The sequence below is a fragment of the Hippocampus guttulatus genome, chromosome 17 (assembly GCF_054856545.1).
Source record: "Hippocampus guttulatus isolate MCC_2025c chromosome 17, RoL_Hgut_1.0, whole genome shotgun sequence".
Classification (NCBI taxonomy): domain Eukaryota; kingdom Metazoa; phylum Chordata; class Actinopteri; order Syngnathiformes; family Syngnathidae; genus Hippocampus; species Hippocampus guttulatus.
The window spans coordinates 6,991,383-7,013,385 of record NC_141277.1 but is presented as its reverse complement, the minus strand read 5'-3'; the positions used below and the strand labels follow the sequence as shown (position 1 = coordinate 7,013,385).

The following is a 22,003-nucleotide window of genomic DNA, read 5'->3' as shown; positions in this document are numbered from 1 at the left end:
TGGACATTGTGCTGCTCCTTCTGTTGTGATTTTAACTGGCGGCTGAGCAACTGATTTAAGAGACTAAAATTAGCTCCTTTTAAATTGTCCCCAAAGAAATTGTAGACAAATTAACACATTACAACATCAGACAAATATGGCATAAAAAAGTTGAAATTTTTTGCAGATTTTGTTCTCTATTGTAAAATCAAGGAAATCGTTTTTTTTTTTACTGGTTTTCATATCTTTTAGTGTAGTTCGTGTACAAAATAAAAACTTTTTTATTCAATGTCTATTTTTTAATTAATCAGATGATTAATTGGTTATCAGAATTTTATTCTGTCAAAAAAAAATAAAAAATCAGTCCGCACATGTGAGTGTTACTTTTTCCAAATTATTAACCAATCTCAAATCTCAAAAATGGCTTGCTCTATTTGACAATGCAAAGCTGAGGGGTGAACACATCTGGTGTTTTTTCTTTAGGGTCACTGTGATTTCACCTGTGTTAGCATGAAGCTTGGGGACATTCGTAGGACAAATTATGCATTGAAGCAAGCGCTCTTTTTCGAAATCTCACCAATTTTTCTACAAATCGACAAAGGTCCCGTGACGCAAAGTCAAAGAGGCTCACCAAGACTGAGGCAGGAGCCAACGAGACATCAAACAAGAGGATGGCGGCACAAAGAGGAAGTGGCTGTTTGCGAGGATACATCTCAAATGACGCATTGGTTTGTTTACTTGTTTGGAGACTCAAAACAAGCGAGCAGATCACAATCGCTGTTGACACTTTGCATTACCGGTTCGACTTTACTTAAACCTTCTCACAACACTTTCATTCTCCTTCTTATTTATGATCCACATATGTAGCCTGGAAGTATTTGTATTTGATCAATCCGCATGTTTTGCGCCACAATTTCAGCTAAAATATCCGCTGCTTAAAGGGAAATATTGTTCGGTTATTTAATCAGATGGCATTTGCAGTAAAAAAAAAACAAAAAACTTTACAACCACAAAAACGTTAAGAATGCGTCAAACAGGGAATAGTAATATTGGCGTGGTAAAAAGTTTTATTACCGATCCTTTTTCTGCATGTACAAATATCTATAAAAGGTGAACATTTTCACTCTTTTATGTACATTTTTGCAGCAGGAGGTTCACTTTGGGACCGACGAGAGGACAGAGCGGAACAACACAAGAGAGTGAAATTGACCAACGACACATTTACCAATATAATCTGTCCGGCCACCGCCCACTAACTCCCCCTCCTCCTGCCCCTCAAAAATGTCATTCATATGCTTCGCAGTCACTTGGATTGGAAATTCCATTTCCTGCATACAGAGTGGGAGGCAGACGGATTTGCATTGCCATGATTCAAACACGGTACGGTCAAACCATGCAACAGACATCATCAAGTACTTCTTCATATTTGTATGATATGTATATATACATGCGTGTGTGTATGCACACACAAATATATATATATATATATATATATATATATACTGTATATATACATATATTTTTCCTACATCTTAAAATTTTTATGTGCAGCTTATGTGACCAAAAATCAAATCGGCAACGGCGAGGCTAAAATTTCAGAGACGGGATGTGTTCAATATTTCCTGCGCGGAATGTGGTTTAGCCTCAAGTTACGCATGACAAAACAAAGAAGGGCACCTGTTTTTCAGCATATGCGCGCGCATGTCTGTGTGTGTGTGCGCGTATGTGTGTGTGTGGGGGGGGGGGCTACGACACACTCCTGCTATTGCGTCGCCGTCTTTGGAAACAGTCGGAGAAATGACGGGGGGAGAGAAATTGCAACGTAAAGAGTTTTAAAATTTAATTTGAGGACAGGATGCTCACAGCAACAACTTAAGGAGGAGCCTTTGTGTTAAAAGACTTAAAATCCACAAAGAACCCGACAATACACGGGGGGTGGGTCATAAAAAGCGGGAGGAGGGAGGCATCGAGAAAGCAAGGAAGAATTAGTCAAGGGCCAAAAGCGAGAAACAATACCTTTTTTTTGTTTGTTTGATTTTTTTTTCTTTTTAATCATCTCGTCTTCTGGCAGGTTTCCTCCATTTGTCTGCATGCAGTGTGAGTGTTTGCACGTGCGTGTTCAGCATTTCACTTTTGATTCCCCTGATATTGCATGGTGGAGTCGTCAAACAGAGGGTTTTTCACCTCCATCTCGCCAGTCTGTGGAGGAGAGCACACATGAGTGAGTTTTACTGAGTTTGCCAGGGTACACGCTTATCGGCAATCTGACCCAATTTGAGGGTTTTTTTTTCCCCACCCTCTCTCGATCAATTGCTGGATGTTTCGAAAAGATTATCCTGACTGATTATCACAAATCAAGAGGGATTAGTTTTTTTTTTTAAAATCCCAGATCCGCCTGAAAAATGGTTGGGACTGGCGACCGTGAATGTTAAATCTGGGTCTGCCTCCAACCAAAGATAAGCAACTCATCTGTCAATTATTTGGTCAATCTACAGATAATTTTTGATTTTAAATTTTAAAAAAACGTTTACACCTTTTCATGCACAAATGATAATAAAAAATGTCGATCGTTGTTTTTCAGAATAAAAGGAGATGTATGGAAAAAAAAGTCTTATTTTGAAAAACACAAGCCGTCTGCTTTTGAGGACGATCGGAGGAGTCGGAAGCTATTTTTGGCTAAGCGGCCGAAATGATGAGGATTTGCACAACTTGAATTTCCACGTTCTCAAAATGATGTGTCGGAGTAGGAAAACAATGATCAATTCATTTGCTCGTCGATTAGTTGTCGATTAGCTCTCGGCCATCCCGACTGTGCGCGTGCGCGCTCACCGGTGCAAGTCCGGGACATTCGTACACCGTGAAGTCTCCCGCCTCTTCTTCGTCTGAGGTGATCTCGGAGTCAATGACTTTCTGTTCCGGTTTGTGACTGTGAAAAGCAAAAACAGTGACGGGATGTTGTTGAATGCAACAAAGGAAAGATAATGCAAAAAATAAAAATAAAAATAAAAACATACTTTCCAATGGAAAGCATCTGCTGTTTTTGGTGCTGATAGTGGTACATTTGAGCACTTTGCGCCAGCGTTTTATCACCAATCTGCAGACAAGGAGGAGGAAGTGTTAATGTGACACATTCAAAATAGAAGCCGCCTCGGATCGAGTGGCGCCCCCCCCCCCCCCCCCCCACCCCCAGAAGTGAGGTGAGAAATTGAAACTTTCGGTGAGCGCGGCACGTACCGATTTCCCGGCACCTGCGGCGGCGGTCACACCCGCTCCCCTGAAGGCCGGATAGTCCACCTTCTGAGCCATTCGCGATTCTTTCCGCAACCTGCGGAGGACGACCGGAAGTTACTAACCGCCTCAATTGGTGGGACTGAAAAAAGGCGCAATGAGGATTTCATGCGGTGGCTCACTTGACGTAGCAGACGGTCGCCATGATCAATGCGACGGTGCCGATCACCACGAACAAGGAGATGACAACTGTAATTAAAAAATAAAAAAAATTTAAGCGGTGGTTAGTTGGACAAGGGTTTGATACTTTACTTTTTTTTTTCCTGTGCCGATATCGAATGCCATGAAACTCACTGATGATGATCTTGTCGTCCTTGTGAGCGTTCTGGATGAGCGGGCCGGCTCGACCGTCCACTCGGGTGGGCTGCGGCGTGGACGCGTTGCTCAGACTTGCTCGGACGGAGCCGGCAGCGGTGCCGTTGTGGGTTTGGGCTGAGGAGCCGCCGTTGCCCGGCTGGCCCTCTTCGGAGGCGGCAATCTTGCTTCCGCCGTTAGCCGAGAAGACGGCGACTGGAGGTGGTGGAGGAATAAAACGATCAAGAATGAAGACAAACGCCACACAATCCGTTTGGTCGCCGGATAGCAAAGTGCTTACCGGGAGGTTTCAAATGTGTCTTAGGGGGTTCAATGGCAGACACTTCCTGTTTTTCAATGTAAGAGTGGATGAAATCGATCTCTTCATCCAGGTCTGGGTAGACTGGCGCTTTCGCTAAAAGACAAGAGAAGAATATTTGATTTATTTACATGCAGGTGCAGCATATCGGCCGGCCCTCCCTCAAACGTTACTGGTGGATTCGAAATACTGCCGCTCTCCTCTGAACTAGAGGGAGGGAGCTCCTCTGACTCACCGCCACTTGCTGCCGCAGCATTTTAAAGTTCCTTTTATACCGAAGTGAACGACTTTGCGCTTGCCCGACTTTAAACGGATCTATTGAAGATAATGTGACTGCCGGTAAAGAAGATTCGAAAGATTATTTTGGCGCCTTACATTAGATGACACAACGTCCTGAGTATTCATTTACCCGATTGGAGTGACAAGACGAGGTGACAAGACGAGGCGTGTGCCTGTGGGTCTCGTCTCATTTGTTTGTTGACTGGTGGGCAAAACAGGAGACAATACGAAACTGATGTTAACAGCCCTTTAGGCCAGACAGTTAGCCACATTCCTGCGATACAGGACGGGTCTCCGGGGCAACCACAGCCTAGTATATACATGCATGCAAGTGTGCCTGTGTGTGTGTGTGTGTGTGTGTGGCCGGGGGAGGAAGCACAGCAGGGAGTCAGGAGCAATCAGCAAAAAAACGTGGCTCATTGGCTCAGTAAATGGGCTACGTTGACAATAGAGCTCAAAGCGGAGCTAATGGTGGCGATCAAAGTGTTCCTGCTATAAAGTCAGCCAGCAATCTATCATATTCTTAGCATAGCGGAACGACGAATCATTTAAAAAAAAAAGTGTAGCGTAACCTCAATTAGGGCGTTGTAACATTATCCGGTGAACGTATCTGGAGCATGAATGATTACGTGTATAACTTTCTCCCCCTGCAGAGGGTCAACCCCGTGGCTGAGCTAATGTGTACGCTATGACAATCCCGCACTTTCACCGCTTTGTTCCAGCCCGACCCCCGCCGCGCTCTTGCCATTTAGCGCGCGCTGCGGCAGGTGTCTGTGTAGGCGGGATGCGCCATCTGTACCTAGCAGGTGGCTGGGGCATCCAGCGGTGCTTGGTGAGCTCACTGGATTGGAATGCAGTGTTAGCCTCTTCCGGTTTTTATTCGCTTTGCGGTACGATCTACCGTGGTAGGTTTCAGAAATACTCAATGATACACTTGCGGTTCATCATCGGAGGCTACTGTACGAGGTCTGTGGGGAACCAGTGTCACAAATTATATATGTCGACATCCCCCGCCCTCCCCCCCCCCGTGCCAAAAAAATCCCTTCAAGGCTAACCCGCTTTCCCAGCGTTCTCTGTCCCCATTTATCCGCTGCAGTGATAATGTCGCGGTCATCTTGATGTCATCATCTTAAAACACAGGTCACTTCGATGACCCAGGTGAGCTTTGGAAATAAAAAATAAATAAATAAATCACATGGAGCCATGTCAGGTGAAGAGGGAGTTTGCGTCAGCAAGGCAAGGCGCTTCGTGGCCAGGAAGCGTCAGATGCTCAAGGCATTGTGAGCAGGTGTGTGTCGTGTTGAAGATTAGAAAAGTGCAAATAGCAGTAAGTGAACTTGGCATACTGTACATGTGGGCCGCATATGAAGGTGCCATTTGTGGGGGATTAGTGACATCATCATAAAAAAAAATAATAATAATAATTAAAAGGAGGGATTGAGTGTAGGTGTGCCGTTGGCCACGCGCTACTTGGGTATGCACACTTTGGGTCACGTAAGAGCGTGTTGTCACTAGCTCGATAATGAGCCGTAACCCTTTGTGACTGGCCTCCGGGGGGGGGGGGGGGGGGGGGCTGGCTTCTCCAAACAAACAGTAAACTGCTCACCAGAAGAGCCACTGACACGCATGTGTTCCGTTATCTTTTCCCACTCAAAAAACAATCACTTCCACCTGCGCAACCTTGAATGTACATGTATCCCGCCGACTCCCCCGGCAAACACACTTTTTACTTCCTTCTTGTTTCTTACTCGTACATCTCGAGCAAGGGGTGGGGAACCTCTTTTTCCCACCAAGGGTTATATTAAATGCATGAAAAAAAGATTGAATTTTCCTATTCTACAATTTCTCTGTAGTTTAATTCAAATAATGAAACTCATCCATTACATAGTTTCATTACACACAGAGGGAAATATAATTGTTTTCCCTTTAATCATTCTAAGGATTACACAGTCATTTATATTTAATGGAAACCCCAAATTCACCATCTCAAGAAATTATGTTACCGTTTTACACAAACAAATTAAAATGAATCTTGGAATAGAAATTAAATAGGAATTAGTCTGCTGAAGAACACCCCCCCCCCCCCCACACACACAGTATGTATGCTTGTCTCTAAGTCAATAAAGGAGCTCTTGGTAGTTTATAGGAGAACTCTGCTGCCCTCTTGTTGGCATTCAGAAGACTGCAGCCGTACTCAAATACAGTACAGTATAGCAAATCCAGGGCAGTACTGCGAGGAGATCTCTAATTGACGTGCTCTTTTCTCTTCTTCACTTGTGCTTTAATGAGAAGGTCGACAAATGGTCGAAAGGGAAGTTAAGGAAGCAAAAAAAGGTCACAGACCTGAATGTTAACTTTGTGAGCTTTCAGTATTGGGAGAGACAAATGATAACACTGAAACTATAAAACCAAATCCTATTTGGACTCATTAAATGTCCTGTCAGAAAATAACTGATTCAGAATGATTTTTTTCAAGTAATCTTTTTAACAAATGAACACCAGGTGTCATTTTTGAAAAATGCTAATCGCGACAACGACAATTTCTGCGTGCGTTTCTTTGTGACGTCTCCATGTTCACTTGTACATGATGCGACACCTTAACAGAACGAGGCTTTGCAAAAGAAGGAGGAAAAAAAAGAGGCATAACTGGTCAGCTGCTCGAATGTGATACAAAGCAGCCCTGCCCTTAGCACATCTACCTTTACTGGATATGAAGTACGAACACAGCTCGCAGGCACGGAGACAACGTGTTTGCTGATGGAAGGCCACTCCTGCATGTCAAATACGCGCTGGTTTAACTTTTAGCGAGTGCTGTCCTACCTCCCCTGTGCCGTACTTGCTGCTTAGACTATCTTGTCGAAAGGAGATTGAAAATTCTCTTCGAAATGGGGAGACTCGAAATTCAATCATCACGTTCAAGCACGTGTAAATGGAAGTCAGCACACACCTGCCAACATTTAAAGGGGGTCAGACGAACCACAAATCAAGTCAAAACACTGGTCTCATTTTTTTTAAATCATTAAAAAAATCTGGCATTTATACATTCCATCCTCACATTTAGTTCATGTTCACTTCTCTGTGGTTTTGCCACCAATAATTTGCGCCAAATTTCTACTGTACGCTCCCCTGCTGCATTGCCATCTGAATTATTAATCCTCAAACACGCGCACGTGCACGAGCGCCTCCTAGGTGACCAACGCACGCGCAGTGATCGGTGACACATTTCAATTTTCTGCAATTTACACCGAATGAGAGAAAAAAAAAAGATTTATTTTTTGCAGCGTGGCTCTTTCCTAAAACGACATCAGATTTAATCGAGTGAGAGAGAGATCTACGACGCCGAAGCGATTTAAATCGCCAGAGTGCGGGGGCGGTGCACGTGTTTGTTGCAGCAGCAGAAGCAAGGGGCAGGGCCAGATTAAAAAAGCCCTGAGAGGATCACATGACACTGCGCCATATTTGTCAGAAACACGAAAGATAGGCCATGGAGGCCGAACGAGCGGGATCACGGGGATGCAGAGAGCAGACAAGAGACACACGAGACAGTGACAGACAGGGGGAATAAAGCCATCAAGCCAAGATGGATCAGCAAGGGGGCGGGGGTGCAAAATCAATAGGCAATCCAACAGGAGAGAGCTTGGCTGAGAGGAAGGGAGCTCTGTGCGATAACATTCAAAATAGAAAGCAGCCGAGGAAGAAAACAAACTTATTATTTATCTTGGCTCAATTATTTTTAATGAATACAACCCGCCCCATCCCCCAAATTGCAGTTCACGATTTATTAACTCACTGAACGCACTTTTTCTGCTCTTTCTGTGATCCCTTAGGTTGCAACAAGACGCCGCCAAAGTTCTGACTGAATAGGAAAGTAGTAATTGGGCCGTCAAGTGTAGCAATACTGTACATCTCGTGGTGGCCATGTTTTGCCTGGGTTGTTAGCAGAGAGCCATAAGTGTCTTCAGCGCATGTTTAACTTTTTATTCTTTCAAAATGACAGCTGTGAAAACAATTTTTGCGGCCAACTTTTACCATACCATGATGTCCTTTTCAGTTGACAGTAAATGGCAAAATGGCCGACCCCGTTGCTTAGCTGCTTCATTTGTATCCCACGAGCACATTGATCAGAATGCCATCAGGGGCGCATAGAATATATTAATGAAAAAAAATATTGGCTAGACTTCTCCCTTTGGAAAACAACAAAACGAAGAATATATCCAAGTAGACAAACTAGGTCGCGTCAATGTTTATTTAAAAGCTAAGGCACTGGCCTTTGTATACTCCTCTAGCTTCAGCACTAATGAGGTTTGCCTTAAGGTGTGTCTGCTTGAGACAACAGCAGAAATAACTGCAGCTCATCACGGTGCAATCTGAAAATGTCAAGCTAGTCTCTGGTGGGAAGCAGACATATTGCCGGGACAGAGATGCCATTTGAGTCGTGCTAATCGTGCTCTTACCTGAATCTTGCTTCGTGCCATTGGTCGGCTTAGCATGTGCATTGAGTTAATGTGGAGGTATCTAACATAAAAACGGGGTTTCCTTTCAAAATGAAAAGTTGCATTTTTACGGCGCTAAAGCTATCGTGGGTAATTTTTACCCAGTGAGTAATTGGATGAAAGTAGATTTTGTTGGTTAGAAAATAACACCAATACACAAAACCATAAAATGGATGCGACGTACAGATATTACTTTTGCCCATTTGTGGGGCCAGTTGGGTGTTGTTGGCTCAGGTTAGCGGCTAGCTGTTACCTAGCTAAATGTCATGTCTGACCGTCGTGGGCCATAAAAGCAAGCGCGTGAATTTGCTCGCTATGTTATTTTTTTGTTCAATTAAGTGATTGTGTTAGCCCTTAACCACTTGTGGAGGTGTGGGTGTGTGTGTGTGGGGGGGGGGGCTTACAATTGTGCTAGGCTAAATTAAACAAGCTAAAGATGTTGATGTTGCCTTGTGTCGGCAGTCTTAAACGTTGTACTTTTTTTTCTTGGGTTTTTTTTGGTGTGAAATAAAAGGAAATGATCTGCCTTTTACACACTCTTCCGTCCTGGCTGGCCACCATCGCACCAATTTATTTCTACACGGAGTTGTGCATGCACCCACACTCACAAAACCTTTGTTAGCCAATGAATCGTTTCAGCCCGACTGTGCTCAGAAGGGAATCACCAAATCTACGTGGGGCGAGATTCGTGTCTTCATACCGTGGTGACGATATCTCTTTTTGATCACGCAGCGACCCATCTCATCCTCCACCAGAACAGAGAGGCACGGGCCACAGGTGGTGAAGCCAGGCCGGCACAGGTAGCGTCCCTGTTTGGCACAGTCGATGTGGTGAGGGCAGGTTCTTCTGGCTGAAAGAGAGGCCGCCACGCTTGATCAGAATCCGCCAAATGTGACACACATGAAATGTTGTGTGATGAATTCAATATTGCGTTGAGGTTAGACTCCGGTGAATCCTCTCTGGTCACATTCTAAGAGAGTTTATGTGAGTGCTATGTCAGAAATTCACTGAGGTTTAAAGTGATGTTATCAAAGTTTCTTGAGAAGATCATATTTTTATTTATTTATTGTGAAAACTAATAGTGGATCAACTTAAATCCAAACCAAAGTCTAATCTTGATTTCTACTTGAACCTATTTGCCCCCAGTTTGACACCAGCACTGCTTACATACCTCTTATCAATCTACACAATCTCTTTTTCCGTCAATGGATGCTGACTTTGAAACTTAGCTTGTAGCCGACGTGTGCACATTTTGAGCATGACGTCTCTGATCCACTGGTTAAAGGACACTTTGATTCTCTCCTCTTTCATCTCAAACTGCTTCAAACAACAAATTAATAAATTACGAACCGTGCCGCTTCGCACCACTGGGGTGGCAAAAGGTACTCGCGCGAGTCGAGCGAGCTCAGGACCGCTGTAATACATCTCAAAAGCAACGGTTGTGCACGTTCTCCCGGTGAGGGTACAGTGCTGTTTTAAGATTCAATATTTGGGGAAAAAAACAATTCAACTTTATGGTGTGTGTATATAGATATATATTTTTAATGGTAACAGAGTCCACTTCTTTCTCCTCTCCTTTATGTAAGGGGAGAGTATTAGTCATGACTGGAGCTGCAGGAGAGATTCAAGTGACCTCCATGGCAACAAGGCTTGCGATATGAGGGAAGATGTGAGATACTCAAGGAGCAGATGTGCCGAGGGGGAAGCGAGGTACATGAGACGGAGCGAACACACAAGAATGATGCCTTTATTTTATTAGCCTGTCTGATGATGGATTTGTAAGGGGGCGGGGGGGGGGGTTGTGTTTGCCGGAGCAAGTGCGAGTATCAGTCCACCGCTGTTGAAATTCGGTATAGTTCAGAAATGGGCAAAGTGGGCCATCCGGTGAAAATTGAGCGGGCGGTGTAAAGATGATATAGTTCTACTTATGAATCATGTTATGCAAGACAGTTTGATTTTATTTTATTATATAGGGTCTGAGATGAAGCCTTTTTGGGTGCACATGAGCCAAGTTGTAAAAGAACCGGCACCTGATTTACAACAATACCTAACAAAATAGAAATTTATATTTGTAGGCCTCCCTGTTGATGAAACAGTGACACGTGTCATATCCACGGCCCAAATTTATACAACTATGGCAGTTCCTTAAAAAATAATAATCATAAAATGATCCACTCTTTACAATTTACAATGTGATTTAAAACAATACTGAATGAAATTTGTAATTTACTGAAGAGGATACAACTCCAAATAGTGAATATTAATAGCGACAATTTAGGACAGTTTGTTTTGGTTTTCAATGTTCAGCTGCCTGTTCAGTTTGTGCATTCGGTCAGCAGGACAGTTTGTGAATGTCAGCAGAGGAAAAATATTGACAGCTTTTGGTTAAACATCTTGGAGCGACGTGGCAGCCTTCGAAATGTTCTTTGAAAGCTTGTTCGATGGTGGATGAGGGCGTGCAGCTGTCACCTGCTTCTGCTTTGTGGGTATAATAGATGAATCGGAAAAAAAAATTGTCCAGCCTCTTGCTCCTCATTATCGCTTTGATTAACATCTCCATTATTTTAGCCCCCCCCCCCCACACCCCCACCACCATCTAGCATCACAGCATCTAATATTATCAGTCGCTGCTTACTTCCTGCTCCTGACAGGTTCGTTTTAACTTGAACCTGCTGATTTCCTTCAATGCCATAACCTCATCTAGAAAGGCTGTTAGCACAAATACAGACGAGTCGCTGAGTTTGAAAAACAGACGACCACTGAGGTTGTGACATATAAAAACAGATAGAATGTGTGAGTTTGTCATGTCTCGTACAGAGATCCAAAAGCCGGGGATGACTCATACTGCTATTTTTGGATATGTTCTAAAAAAAGGCTGAACAAGAAAAAGATGAGCTCAATTAGACTTCGGCTGGGACTGCAAATCGGAGTCGAATCAAAAGCAAAACCCGGACTTAAGATTTTTTTGTAGTCAACGATAACAGTGATAAAAGGTGAGTCATAGTCAATAAATTGACATCAGTTAGATTTTTTTTTTTCGGCACCCGAGAGCAATCCCCAACCTTTTCTGCAGCATTGACCCGTTTCACATCAACCTAGTTCAGGGGACTGACACAGAAACAGATCAAAAAGGATTCAAAATAAAGCGCAAAATGAATACAGTTGTTGTCATTAACCCTTTCAGGGACAGCAGTTGCAACAGTGGACAGCTTATTGTGTTATGAGGTTACAAAGTGCACGAAAGGGTAAATGGGAGCCCTGTGCTTCAAAATAGGGAGGGTGGAAACGCAGAAAATCCACTTCCTGTCAAAATGGCTAAAAGTCACATCTAGGAATCCAACAAGGACACTCGGGTATCACCACAGGCAAATGAGAGACTTAAACATGTCCAAAGTACTCCGGAGTTTCTTCTGAGCAGTTCAATGTTCTGCCTTGTACTCAAAGGCAAGTCCTCAAAGTTCTTCGGAGAGGAGACAGGTTTTCCAGTCTGCGTGTTCATGACATCACTGTCCTGTCCTGAGGACAACCGCATCAGGCACCACAGGTCATTATGGACATTCACCACCGCAACGGCAGCACTAAAAGGTTCAAAAACTAGCTTTTATCCCTCCGGCCATTCAGACCACAGACACTCAACAACCCAAACAATACCATCAAGTATCAATTTGACAATAAAGCATCTTCATAAATGCTTTAAAAGACGGCTCACTGTAAAAAGTCAGGAGCTTTTTCGATTTCCTGTAACGCACAAATGCTGCGGCTGGGGTGGAGTCCCGTTTGCCGGCAGATTCGTTTTTCAATCGACTGTGTTATATTGATGCTGTTTTTCAAATAAATACCGACTTTAATTATTACCTAACTGCACTGGTGGTGTAAATGCCATGTTCCATATTTGATACAAATTCAGGTCATGTCCACACTTGTCGGAAGGGAACTCTTGGGAAGCTTGCCGGCCATCTACATCAAACATACGGCCCGCGGGCCAGGACCGGCCCCCTAGGAGGTTCGATTAGGCCCGCAGGATAATTTAAAAGTGAAAAATTTCATAAAAGACACGGAATGAATATTTTTAATAAGCTGCAATTTGTGGATCATCCGCTAGAGGAACACTATTTTGATCAGAGTACAAGACAACATTGTTTTAATCAGAGAAGAAGACAACAGCAGTCTCGGTCTGTCACTGAGACAGACCCAACACAGCAGTAAAACCCAGCTACCTAATTGCTAGCGAAATAGCATTAGCATCAAAACCGTATTCCGACAGTGACTTTGTTAAACGATGCATGAAGGCGGCTGAACTTGTACGTCCCGAGAAATGACAAGCTTTTGCCAACAAAGGAAATAAATGATATTTTGGTAATTTATAGCGGAGTATGGTATAATTTTAATGGTCCGGCCCACTTGACATCTACAGAGGCCGTATGTGGCCTGATCTACATGTTGGTTTTGAATCATCACGGGGGGGCGGAGACTCATCATGTGTGATGTTACTTCAAACAAGATGCACATTACAACAACGCCGTTGAAATCCCAGCAGTGCCAGTCAATGAGTTCATGCGAAGGATCATATCGTAGCCACCTGATCATTCTTCAAAAGCAAGCATATGTGTGCAAAAAGTAAGAGGCTGCATATGCGTTGCCACGGAGGCACAAGGTGGGGGATGGTGAGCGATTGAGAGCGGCGAAACGGCCCCTGATAGGAACCGCCTTGCTCTTGACGACGAGTGCACGCGGTCGTCAGGGCTCTCGATGCAGTTGGCCTTACAAAGACATCGCAGCGACGGGGAATGTCAGGTCGACATTTGAGGCCCCCGCCCCCCACCCCTGTGTCGACCGTCTTGCTACTCTGTGCTCGAGTGTACAAAGCAAGTTGATGGCGATATGTGATGGGGGAAAAGCAAACAATCAGTCATGGGTGGAAGGGATGAAGAGCAAATGCCATTCCGCACCATTCCGGCTGATTAGGAGAGTGTGAAAAAAAAAACATTATGCAACCCTCGCTCCAGCGTCCTCATTCTCAGTGAGAAAAATGTCGACTTCTCCGTCTGCTGCTTGTTGCCAGGCTTCACTCAAAAAGACAACCGGGCCTTCTAACACTGCCGAGGAAACACTGCGGTCGCCTTTGTGTCAGTTTGATTCTGTTTCCTCAGAGTTGTACGCCGACGTCACATCAAATGCAACCGAGCGAAGGCGGGAGCGCGGTAGGAAATGAGCTGAGTGGGTCATATACTCCTATTGTGTGGATTTCCTGGCGCACTGATGGCATCCAGGAAGTGAGCAGAACATTCCTCATCAAGTGGAACACACCCCGCACTTGATTTGTGCACACGGCGTTTATTCCCCCCCCCCCCCGAGCATACAAAACGGGAGCACGGTTGGCGAACCTCACACGTCTTTCATTCTCTCCAGGGAGCTAATTACGAGATGTATTTAAAGACTGGGTAATATATGACATTGAAATCAAAACAGGATGTGAAAGGACATTTTCTGGAATTGTACCAAGCAAAAATACGACGCTTAGAAATGACCGTGATCCACACGCATAAAGGTTTTTCAACAAAATAAGTCAGTTCTAATGCTAAGATTCCTCGAAATAAAGATCATTTGAAATAATATAACATTGCTTGAAAAAAAAAAAAATGTTATAGCTTTAACGAGGTTGAAAATCTGATTTCAAAAGAGAAAATAAGAAAAGAAGTGATAAATACTGCAATGCTCTCTATACGTTACTAGTGAATGAGAGACGTTTTCCAACTTTGCAATTTTTTTTTACAGATTTAATGGACTATGATTGCCTCTTGTCCGAAATGTTAACCTGTGAGAAAAAAAATTATGAGTATTTTCCAGCCACATTGAGTTGTTTTTTTCTGCTGACTTTTGCCGTCTATTTTTTGGGCCGCGACCTTATTTCATGCCTCACAGTTTTTAACCACGACGCGGAAAATGTTACCCAATCGCCCCAGAAAGCGTCCCCTCTCAGAAATGCGACAACCTACATGGAAAGTACGTGTCTTATCAGCGTTGGTTCACGGACGTTTGCCAAGGCGTTTCTTTCCCACGCCGCTTCGACGAAACCAACCGAATGCAGGCAGGCGCTCGGTGGAAAACGCTCATGACTTAACATCTAGTTAAAAAAAAAAACCGCACACGACTTCAGGATACAAGGGTGTGGATTTTTGCTATCAAACTGTATAATGTTTAAAAAAAAAAAACTAAAATTCATTTAACTCATTCACTCCCAAAGACGTTTTTAAACGTCTTTTCAGACTTGGTCTAGAATTGGCTGGCACTGAATGAGTTTTAAGTGAGTGATTTGCTGTTATGTGCCGCAGCACGGTCCTACCACTCATTATGTCAGACAAGTGTAACCATTACAACAGCGGATAATTACTGTGCCATTATCATTCGAGTGAAGCGAAGCAGCAGCGGCGGCAAACACCCCGTCGCCACCACCTCCCACCCTCCACCCACCGTAGCAGACAGAACAAAGGGCTGACACAATGGCAGCACGTAGGTGGCCTTGATTTATTCGATTCTAGTTTCACTACGTGTCGGCCAGATGATGCAACGAGCTGATTAATTTGCTTGCCACCTCTAAGCAGCAGGGGTGGGGAATACCACGATTCACGATCAGTGTGAATTTTTTTATTTTATTTTATTTTTTGGACAGGGAGTATCACTTTCAGAACACGGGGGAGCGACTGATTACGAGGCCGGTAAGAAAAATGAAATTCACTGCAGGCCGTCCGTTCTTGGCGAAACGTATTATAAACGGCACGGATTGAACTGGTTGATGCCGCGACCGTCGTAAACGGATCTCTCTTGTTAACCTGATTCTGAGATGAAGCTGTTTTTTTACAGGGTTGAAGTCAGACTTGGAAAACATTTTCGCAGTCATCGATGGATGTCATAATATTTTGCCCGACGGCGCAGTAGAGTGTTTTCATCAGTCGTTAAGATAAGCAGTAAACAGTAATGGATACTGATGCATTGATGACTGGAGGAGAAAACACTATTTTTGTCTCCCGTTGCTAATATTGAGCTACTATATACGATATAGGGTTTCTTTTTTTAATTTCTATTAAAATGTTTTCCATTGCCGCTGTCTGCTTCTCAAAAGCAATCTGGAGCGATGTGAAAATATAGACTGGCTGTCTCGGCAATGGGAGCTGTCAGCACTGGCAGGCCTGCGTCGCAAAAGTATTTTAAGTAGCAAAGACGATCACCGCCGTTGTTGGCGGGATGTGGTGAAAAAAAAAATCAACAGTTTAACATTTAAATGGTACACGGGGGGGGGGGCACTAGTACAAGATTGTACCTTACCTACACCGGTAATGTCCGGGTATCATTCGTGGTGCATCACCGCCCAAGTCCAGTTCAGTTGTATTTCACTTTTTCGTGTTGGTCAAGGATGGTGGGAACTTCTCGGTAATTTTGACCGAAAAACCAACTCAACACTTTCATTCGCTGGCTCCCACGTCACTCACCAGTCATCGCCTTTTTTAAGCTACGCACAGAGACGCAGACGTCATGTGGATGGCGACCAATAATACCGGCCTATCTGGTTAACAAGACAAAAATCATTTTATTGGGTCTTCCACAATGGAAATTTCGTAAAATGTCGAGTTGATTCTGTTTGTGTCCATTCCAAACGGAACCGCTGCTGCACTTGCTGCTTGCGTTGAGATCATTGCGAGCGTGACTTTCTCATGGGCCAACACACTTTGAAGTGTAGAAAGCAAGGTGAGGAAGAGAAGTGTGGGAAGGGGTTTGAAAGAAGGGCTTAAAAAGAATCTTCGGCTCACCCACCTCATTTTTTTTTTTCGCGAGTTGCAACAACAAAGAGCACAATGAGGAAGATCAATACTATTGATGAGTGTTTCCTGGTTGCCTTTTGGCATGGTGACTGATCTGTTGGTAATCCCTCACAAACTACCCGCTAGGCATATTTGTGAAACCTCGCACGGAGGGTGTGAAAACAATGAGCTGAAAAACAACATCTCAAAATAAACTGGTCTGGGCGACACGGTAAAGTAACACCCTGTACGATTTTCCCAAAAGACGAGGCGATTTGTGAAGCGTTGCTGGTCCGCTGCCTTGTTCTTCATTCCTGTTCAAAACGCCACGTGATGTTGCGTAACGCGTCAAAAAGAATCCGTCGCCCGTTCTGACACTGGAACATCTATAAATTTCCATCCGTTTTAGGAGCTGAATCGTACTCATCATAAAGGCAGGATCAAGTAAAAAGCAAAAAAAAGTTTAGACTGAGCTTAATTTATGAGATAATACCATTTTCTTCGCCGTTGCTGTGCTTTTCGTGTATTTGCTAGCCAACAGCCAATCAGAGCCTTTTGGACACTGCGATTAATGACCCATTCATTCAAATCTGTTCACTCCTCTCAATTCTAAATGTAGCTTTTGACTTGGGTTTGTTCCCATTTGTATTTTGATACTGTATGTTGCGCAAGGTTCCGAATATGTGCGCCTTATATTCAAGGAAACCATGACTGTGGATGGTATGATAAACAAGGACTTCTCAGCCGTGTTGCTTGGTTACGATGGTGTGGAAATTACGGATGGACCCCCCCAAATGCAAAAATCAAATATTCTACTCTAAAGACAGATTCGAGACATGACTCCAAACCACCTCTAGCTACCTCGTACCTCTACCACGGATGGTGACTGGTTCAGTTTGCTGTCTCGATTGTAAATGGATGACTGGGTTTGAAATTCCAAAAGCATTTCACAGAAGACCTTCTTTCCCCAAAATACTTTATACTCCTTGAATACAAACCGACACACATGACTACATACGACAACTATACAACATTTAATGAGACCACTGAGATCCTAGCAAATAATTTTCGAATTTTAGAATCAACCCGAATTAGTCATCCATGCAGCAAACCAAACCTCTAGAGCAGTGGTTCTTAACCTGGGTTCGATCAAACCCAAGGGGTTCGGTGAAAGGGTCTCAGGGGTTCGATAAAGGCACACCCGACTCAACATGTCAATTAGTTATAATACGCCCGCTTGGCCATCACTGGCTGGTTCATTTTGTGCCCAATTCTTTTTAAACGTATACTTATGTCTTGAAATTTTATTGAGTATTTTTTTCTGTTTTTAATAAATGCATTTTTTTATGTCTTGAATTTGTAAAAAAATAATTGTTTAATCATATTTTTATTTTTCACCAATAAGGTAAGAAAACCTTTATTTGTCTCACAATTGAGAAATTCCCAATTTACAGCAGCAAAATTATGAAAGGGATAATGAAATAATGAAAAAAATAATAATGAAGGGTTCGGCGAATGTGCATAAGAACTGGTTGGGTTCGGTACCTCTAACAAGGTTAAGAACCACTGCTCTAGAGGAACATTCTGGGTCAAATCCGGGATATCATTAACTAGCAATTATTCACCAGATGGCTTCCATACGTCAACTATGAATCTTTTTTTTTTCTTTTTTGGGACCATGCAGTGCAGGCTTGCTATGAATGCATTCGACCCCATGGCCAATTTTCAATATGTAGCACAATGACGCTCCATCAACGCAAAAGAAGTGAATCATTCGGAGCCAGTAATTGACTCAGTGCTCTTCATTTAGCCGAGCGGCGGTGCGGAAGTGGCCTTCCACCTGACTGTTCTCGTCTCCCATTCACCACCAAAACATAGATGACTAATTCTGCCACGGGGGCACGGGATGAGATTGAGAAAAAAAAAACAACAACACATCACGGGGAACATTCTCTATGAGCGAATGGCGACAGTATGAATTCTTATTCCCTGTGCAAGGAGGAGTTTGCAAATAATAATCATCAATAGCACTGTATTTTCACGACCATAAGGCGCACTTAAAAGTCTTAAATTTTCTCCAAAATGGACGGGGTGGGGCGCCTTGAGGGGATTCAAAACCAACTGATCCATTGTGGTTGGTGTTTCCGTTGTTTTGAAACGGCGCCATCTGTCCATCTGGGCAGGGACGACCATGGTGCAGCAACATCGGGGGTATTACAAGGAAAAGCTGGGCATCTTCCGCTCTACTCCAGTCAAAAGTGAAATGTTCTGCATTAAATAGACGCTTTCTTGGCGATTTCAAACTTTTGTTCTGTCGCGCTGCCAACCTCACTTGGCTTCTATTACCGACTGTTCTCCATTTTCCTAGTTCACCCATTTGGGCTACGGCAAGTGATGAGGGACAAACATACTTTGCAAATTTGAAATACAACAAAAAGCTTGCCAACAAATACATTCAGCCCAACCACATTACGACCATGGACGAAGTGCCGCTCACTTTCGACATGCCAGTGAATGACAGTGTTGAGAAGAAGGGGACCAGCACGCTAGCGATACGCACAGCAGAGCGAGAGAAGTTGACTTTTCTGCTTGGTTGCCACGGTGCTGGACAGAACCTGCTCATGACGTTGCCTAAAAGAAAAGTTTCTAGCCGGAGTCATCGTTGAGGCCAATCAAAGAAGATGGATGGTCAAGGAGAAAATGAGAGAGTGGCTGAGTGAGGTGTACGTAAAGAGAGCGGATGTTTTGATCCACGCGTCACCGGCCTTGTTGATCCCTGACTCCATACATGGCCATCTCACAGCCGCTGCGATAAACCGATTGCAGCAACATGAACTCGGAGCTTGCCATCATTCCGGGTGGGGGGGTGGTGGGGGGGGGGGGGGGGTGACAAAGGGACTTCAACTGTTGTGACATTGGTGGAAACCGTACAATGTAGTCATGATGACGTGTCATCGTTTGCTACAGTAGCACCCCCCGACAATAATGTGACTGGCTGTATTTCACAATTGCTCGTTTCACATGAAAAGGGTGTTTCATTTGCCATTACCCCACCCGTCATCCGTATTGCCACATAACCGAATCTAACAACAGCACCCATCACATTTGCTAGAAGAAATCATTTCAAATACATTAAAAAAAAAACAGCCTGTCAACATTTAGGTAGATACGGATGTGTTTGAATATATACAAATGTGCCCATTCACATTGATGAAAACGTGTTCTTTCTCTTCTGAGAGGGAACACGTGGAGCACTGAAAATGACGTTCGACTGTCCAGCTGTTGCTGCTCTCACATGGTTATCGTGCTGTCAGAGAGAGGAGCAGATTATCCAGCCCCGGCAGCATTAGTTACAACCCATCTGAAGTATACTGCAGTGGGCAATATAAAGGCACTGAGGAGCAATTGATCAGGCCCTCCACGCAATTCTTACAAGCCAATGAACGCCACGAAGAGAGCGGAACGAGCTAGCGTATCCGTTTATTTTGATGCTATGAAATGCCCATATTTAGATCGTAATAGCAAAATAAATAAATAAAAAAGCTGAAAGAAGAATGTCTCATCTTTCGTTTGGAAAGCTGCATGTTTCGAAATTCATCGATTATCAAATTCATACACCTTTTTCTTTGGATAACCGGCCAATTGTTTCGATACTTCTTTTTGTTTATTTTAAATTGTCTAAATCCTTACAATTTAAGCCTCAACAGTAAATATTCTCCAATTTCTGTAGTCCTCCACGAAAGCAGACTGATTACCTTTGTTCTGAATCAAAATAAAACATTTGGTTTTGCTGTGGAAAACAACGAGCAACATTTTTGCCCATTTTATGACCAAACCAGTGAGTGAATCATAATTCAATGAACACAGAGATGTCATTTAAAATGTTCTTTTTTTCCAGAAATAATCAACAGATTAATCGTTAATTAAAATAATCATTAGTTTGAGCCCTACATGTTTGTGTTGAGTAATTCAAATACTGAAAACTGTTGTTTGTGTAACATGGGTTCAGAATTGTGTACATGCTACATCCTGCAAAATGCTCTCATTGCTACTCTGTATAAATTTTCTGACTTTTGTTTTGTGGCGTGCTGTGAATTTTTTTTTTCAAATGTAAACCATGTGGCTAGGCACAATAAATGGTAGAGAAACACTGCGTAGTAATTAAGATATTTAACTACAATAATTGTGGTCCAATTGTGTTAGGGTTGCAACAGGGGAATTGCTGACTAGGAAAGAAACGATGACATGTTCTTGGCTTTTTTTCCTCGCTGCTTATTACTACCTGCACACTCAACCCGCACAAAAGGAAAACGACAGGCGACCACGTCGACAGGACAAGGCGAAAAGGCGTGGGACGAAGAAAATAGTCGCTTAGTTCTAATGTTTTGGGTGTTTTAAACGTCTCCATTTTGACGCAAAGCTGTGTCTGCCTGACAGGTGCCAGGAGCTCGTCCATTAAAGATGCCCCCCGGATGACGCACGTAGACGCGACAAATTGGTTCGGAAAACAAAAAAACTAAACCAAGCATACAGTCGATGAATAGTTACCATAAGGTGGATATTTTTCAGCTAAACGTGGCTGTGTGCGTGTCGGGTTTACCTGGAAGGCTAGCAGTGGAGCGGAAGACGCAGAGCACGACCGCGGCCAGAAGCAGCGTCGAGGCCCGGCGTTGGCGTTCGCTGCGCGGGCTGGAGAGCGGCAGCATCGTCGCTGGGGGCGGAGGTGGTGATGGTAGTCTTGTCGGGAACGGAGAACCGCGGACGGGGATTTTGTAGTCATTCCCCCATCCTTTTTGGGGTTTGATGTCGCCGTGTAGTTCGTTTTAAAGAGCTCTCTTCGGGGCTATGGGGCAGCGATGGAGCAGGTCGTCTAGCCGGCTCGCAGTGCACGGTAATCCGCGACAGTGCTAAAGATAGCGGGGCTTCAGGGGAGGAAAAGGAGGTGGGGGTGTGAGGCTGACAGCCTGCTTGCGTATGAGCTTTGGAAGTGATGCCTTCAGGCTCGCCTGGGAAACTACCAAGCGTTACCTGGACACATATTTTACATATGAAAACAAAACATCGAACTGCACCTCACTAATCAAAAACTAACCCAAAAGGTGAACCGTTCCACCGAATCGGCGCCAGCAAATAAAATGTAGACATGAACGCTAAACTATCAACAAAAAAATGTTTTTTTTATAGCAAAGTGTTTTGTACATTGCATATTAATCTAAACTACATTGAACACTGGAAGAAAAATGTCCCTACTTCCTCCAACTAGACTTTACCATGATATATAATAATATTAAGCCTTGAGATCACAAATAGTCGACTTGACGTATCACCATTCACATACTCTGCAGGCCCGGGGTTGCCAAAAATAAGATAACTTGTTTAGTTTTCTGTATATTAATCAGATTTTAATAACTGGGGTTCAAATCCCAGCACAATCCTGTCTATTAAAAAAAACGTTTTGTGAAATTATTGTCATTTGCTTGGTGTCACCATACTATTAGCATATATGTAATGTGGCTACATTTCACATTTGTGTTCATTTTATACTGCAATTTGAA

General features: G+C 43.6%; 1 protein-coding gene across 1 annotated transcript; it reads right to left on the bottom strand.

Moving 5' to 3' along the window:
• Positions 1-1,028: 1,028 nt before the first annotated feature.
• npdc1a (neural proliferation, differentiation and control, 1a) lies at positions 1,029-21,416 on the bottom strand. The gene is made up of 9 exons (XM_086135491.1): positions 21,049-21,416; positions 9,353-9,502; positions 3,863-3,976; positions 3,562-3,777; positions 3,390-3,456; positions 3,214-3,304; positions 2,994-3,073; positions 2,809-2,905; positions 1,029-2,178 (listed from the first exon to the last, which is right to left on the bottom strand). The coding sequence occupies exons 1-9, from the start codon at positions 21,152-21,154 to the stop codon at positions 2,107-2,109; spliced, it is 993 nt and encodes a 330-aa protein (XP_085991617.1). The 5' UTR covers positions 21,155-21,416; the 3' UTR covers positions 1,029-2,106.
• Positions 21,417-22,003: the final 587 nt, after the last annotated feature.